The following is a 2,500-nucleotide window of genomic DNA, read 5'->3' as shown; positions in this document are numbered from 1 at the left end:
TGGAAATATATGTTCGATCCCAACATGGAACATAAAACGCATCAACTGCGCATGCTCCGAACCGGTCTCAGCTTTTGTCCTATTCCTATGAAATAAATAAAAATAAAGCGTTTATCCGGTATAAGGATTTTCACTAATTAAAAATCTTAAATTTTTGCATCGAAGATTAATTACACACTATAAAGTTGCCGATAATGGGTATCAAAGAAAAAGAAACAGAAATACAATGTTTGTATCATGAGTGCACACATTCGGACAAGCCAGTTGCCATCAACCAATGTGAAAACACGAACTTGATTCCCTAAAAAATATTAAAATTAATCAAAATTTCGCTTCTTTTCCTCAATTTTCCCAACTGAGGCTCTATGAAGGCATCGACGGGGAAGCGAAGCATCCTCAAGAAGTAGATCACGAGTCTTGGTGGTGAAAGAGACGAGAAATATGGCAAAGTTGATCGGTGTTTATGGGGATGAGGATCAACTTAGTCTCGGTAGAAGGCAACTTCCCTTATCTATTTATGACAACAAAATCGTAAGTAATTCCTCTAGAAGGCTTCCTTTTTAGATTTAGCATCTGTCTATTGCCCCTCGCTGCCTGTTTTGCTGTGCTTATGGAAAAAGTTGTATTTTGGAAGTTGAAACCACGTCTGTTCAAAACATAACGAGTTTGCTCAGAAACGGTTTTGAAATCAACTTTTTAGCGGAAATTTTCGTGTTTAATTTTCCTTTCGGGCGTAGTCGTAGTGGTAGACTAGTAGAACAAGTAAGTGAAAGGCTGATTAATTTTACTGTATAGATATTTCTTGTGTGACACAGATATTGCAAATTGGGAAATTTAACATGAAAAACAATAATAGAAACAGGATATAGCTTTTGCCACCATGGGCATGACTATTGTGTGTATGGTTGTAGGCCAAGCTGCCAGTCGATTGTCCAACAAGGAGCCAATCGAAGGCCGCAATACACAAGCTTGAGATTATTCGGATTTTGCTTGTGTAGAAGTTGCATAAGGTGTATTAATTGCTTAACTACGGCAGTCATGGTGTTTTTTCATTTTACATTTTTATTATCAATATGTGGCAATTGCATCATAGAAAAAGTGTCTTCAAATTCACCATTCAGTTACTTTCGTATATTGTTTATGATAATGCATGCTATGCATATTTCTAGAGCTTGGCTTTTGCTGAATTTTGGATAATTGGAATTTTGATGGATAGAAGATAATGAAGTCAAAGTATTTTTTATTGTGACTTTAGAAATTTAGGGATATATTTAGGACATACCTACAGCGGCTTGAATTGTATTAAGAACTTTCTGTGATCTGTAATGGAGGACTTGCAGTTTAAAGTCCAACATGATAGTGATGTATTGCAAGTGATCACTATCCCCTCAGCTCAAGCCATCAAATTTCCTTACATATTTTGGCAAGTTTGAGCTTTGACTGGTTACCTTGTATGACAGTGCCAGATTGCAAATTGTGAGTTGGTATGCTGCAGTTCAATTTGAGTTGCTATAGTGTATGGTATAGGATACTTATAGCAATGCGCGGAGATAGAGGGAAATGGACACTGCCATCTTATAGAGTGGAAAAAATAGAATAGGATACAACATAGTTTAAGCTGCAGCCGCATCATATTCACCACTAAATGATGAAAATATACCCTGCATATCACTGCACAGATTCTAAGTCGCTCATCTTGTTTCCCTTGCCAGGACTAACACAACACTGACTGCATAACTCATTACTGCAATTTTCCAAGTAGTTCATGTGTTACTATGCTCTCGTCAAAACACATTTATGCTTTTGATGTCTTTTATTAATATTATTATATTTCATTTACGTGTTTTAAGATTTATCTATACACATATTTAGAATTATCTGTGCAGCGTGCATTTCACACTTTCTGTCGCCAACCCTTGCCTAGGTTTGACAGTTCAAAGCTGGACACTCCATGACAGGTGGCTGGTGAGGAATGTTGCATTTCCAGTGTTGTGTTGATTCTGGGTTATTCTTAAGACTATACAGTGGCAACAAAGAAGAAATAAGGCTATAGTAACCATCCCAGTTTAATACCTGAGCCCCAAATGCCAAAAAAAGGAATAAAATCAAAGCAATCCAGACAGTAGAAAGATGCGAATGAAAGTTTGACGTTTCCAGATATAAAGGTATTTGGTTTATTATTTTAGGGACTATCAAAGTAAGATTGTTGATGGAGAAATGGTACTCGATCTCCTCAACGATTCATTTGCAGAAGATACAATGACAAGAATTGATGAAATCGCTGTATTTCATCAGAAAAACATCAGTTTTTTTTTACTTAGTCTCTGGGAGGGTGTGTTGCTATTGGTAACAATTACCTAGTTTACTGTCGTAAAAAACTGGTAGGTATGGGCAGCTGAAAACATTAACTGTGCATTTGCAGCCCATAACTATCTTAAATATGTGGCTGTGAAAGACCATCTTGTTTACTTGATGCGGCTGCAGCTGCGGTTGAGAATCT

General features: G+C 36.8%; 1 protein-coding gene across 1 annotated transcript in view; it reads left to right on the top strand.

Annotated features, from left to right (window-relative positions):
• Positions 1–246: 246 nt before the first annotated feature.
• Positions 247–2,500, top strand: part of LOC113829150 (gametogenetin-binding protein 2) — a 27,132-nt gene continuing 24,878 nt past the window's right edge. Inside the window, exon 1 of the mRNA XM_070121724.1 lies at positions 247–531. Coding sequence (XP_069977825.1) covers positions 442–531 — 90 coding nt within the window. The 5' untranslated portion in view covers positions 247–441. The remainder of the gene's footprint in view (positions 532–2,500) is intronic.

Source organism: Penaeus vannamei, chromosome 1, assembly GCF_042767895.1.
Source record: "Penaeus vannamei isolate JL-2024 chromosome 1, ASM4276789v1, whole genome shotgun sequence".
Lineage (NCBI taxonomy): Eukaryota > Metazoa > Arthropoda > Malacostraca > Decapoda > Penaeidae > Penaeus > Penaeus vannamei.
Note: the sequence above shows the minus strand (reverse complement) of the source record. Positions and strands in the feature narration are given on the sequence as shown.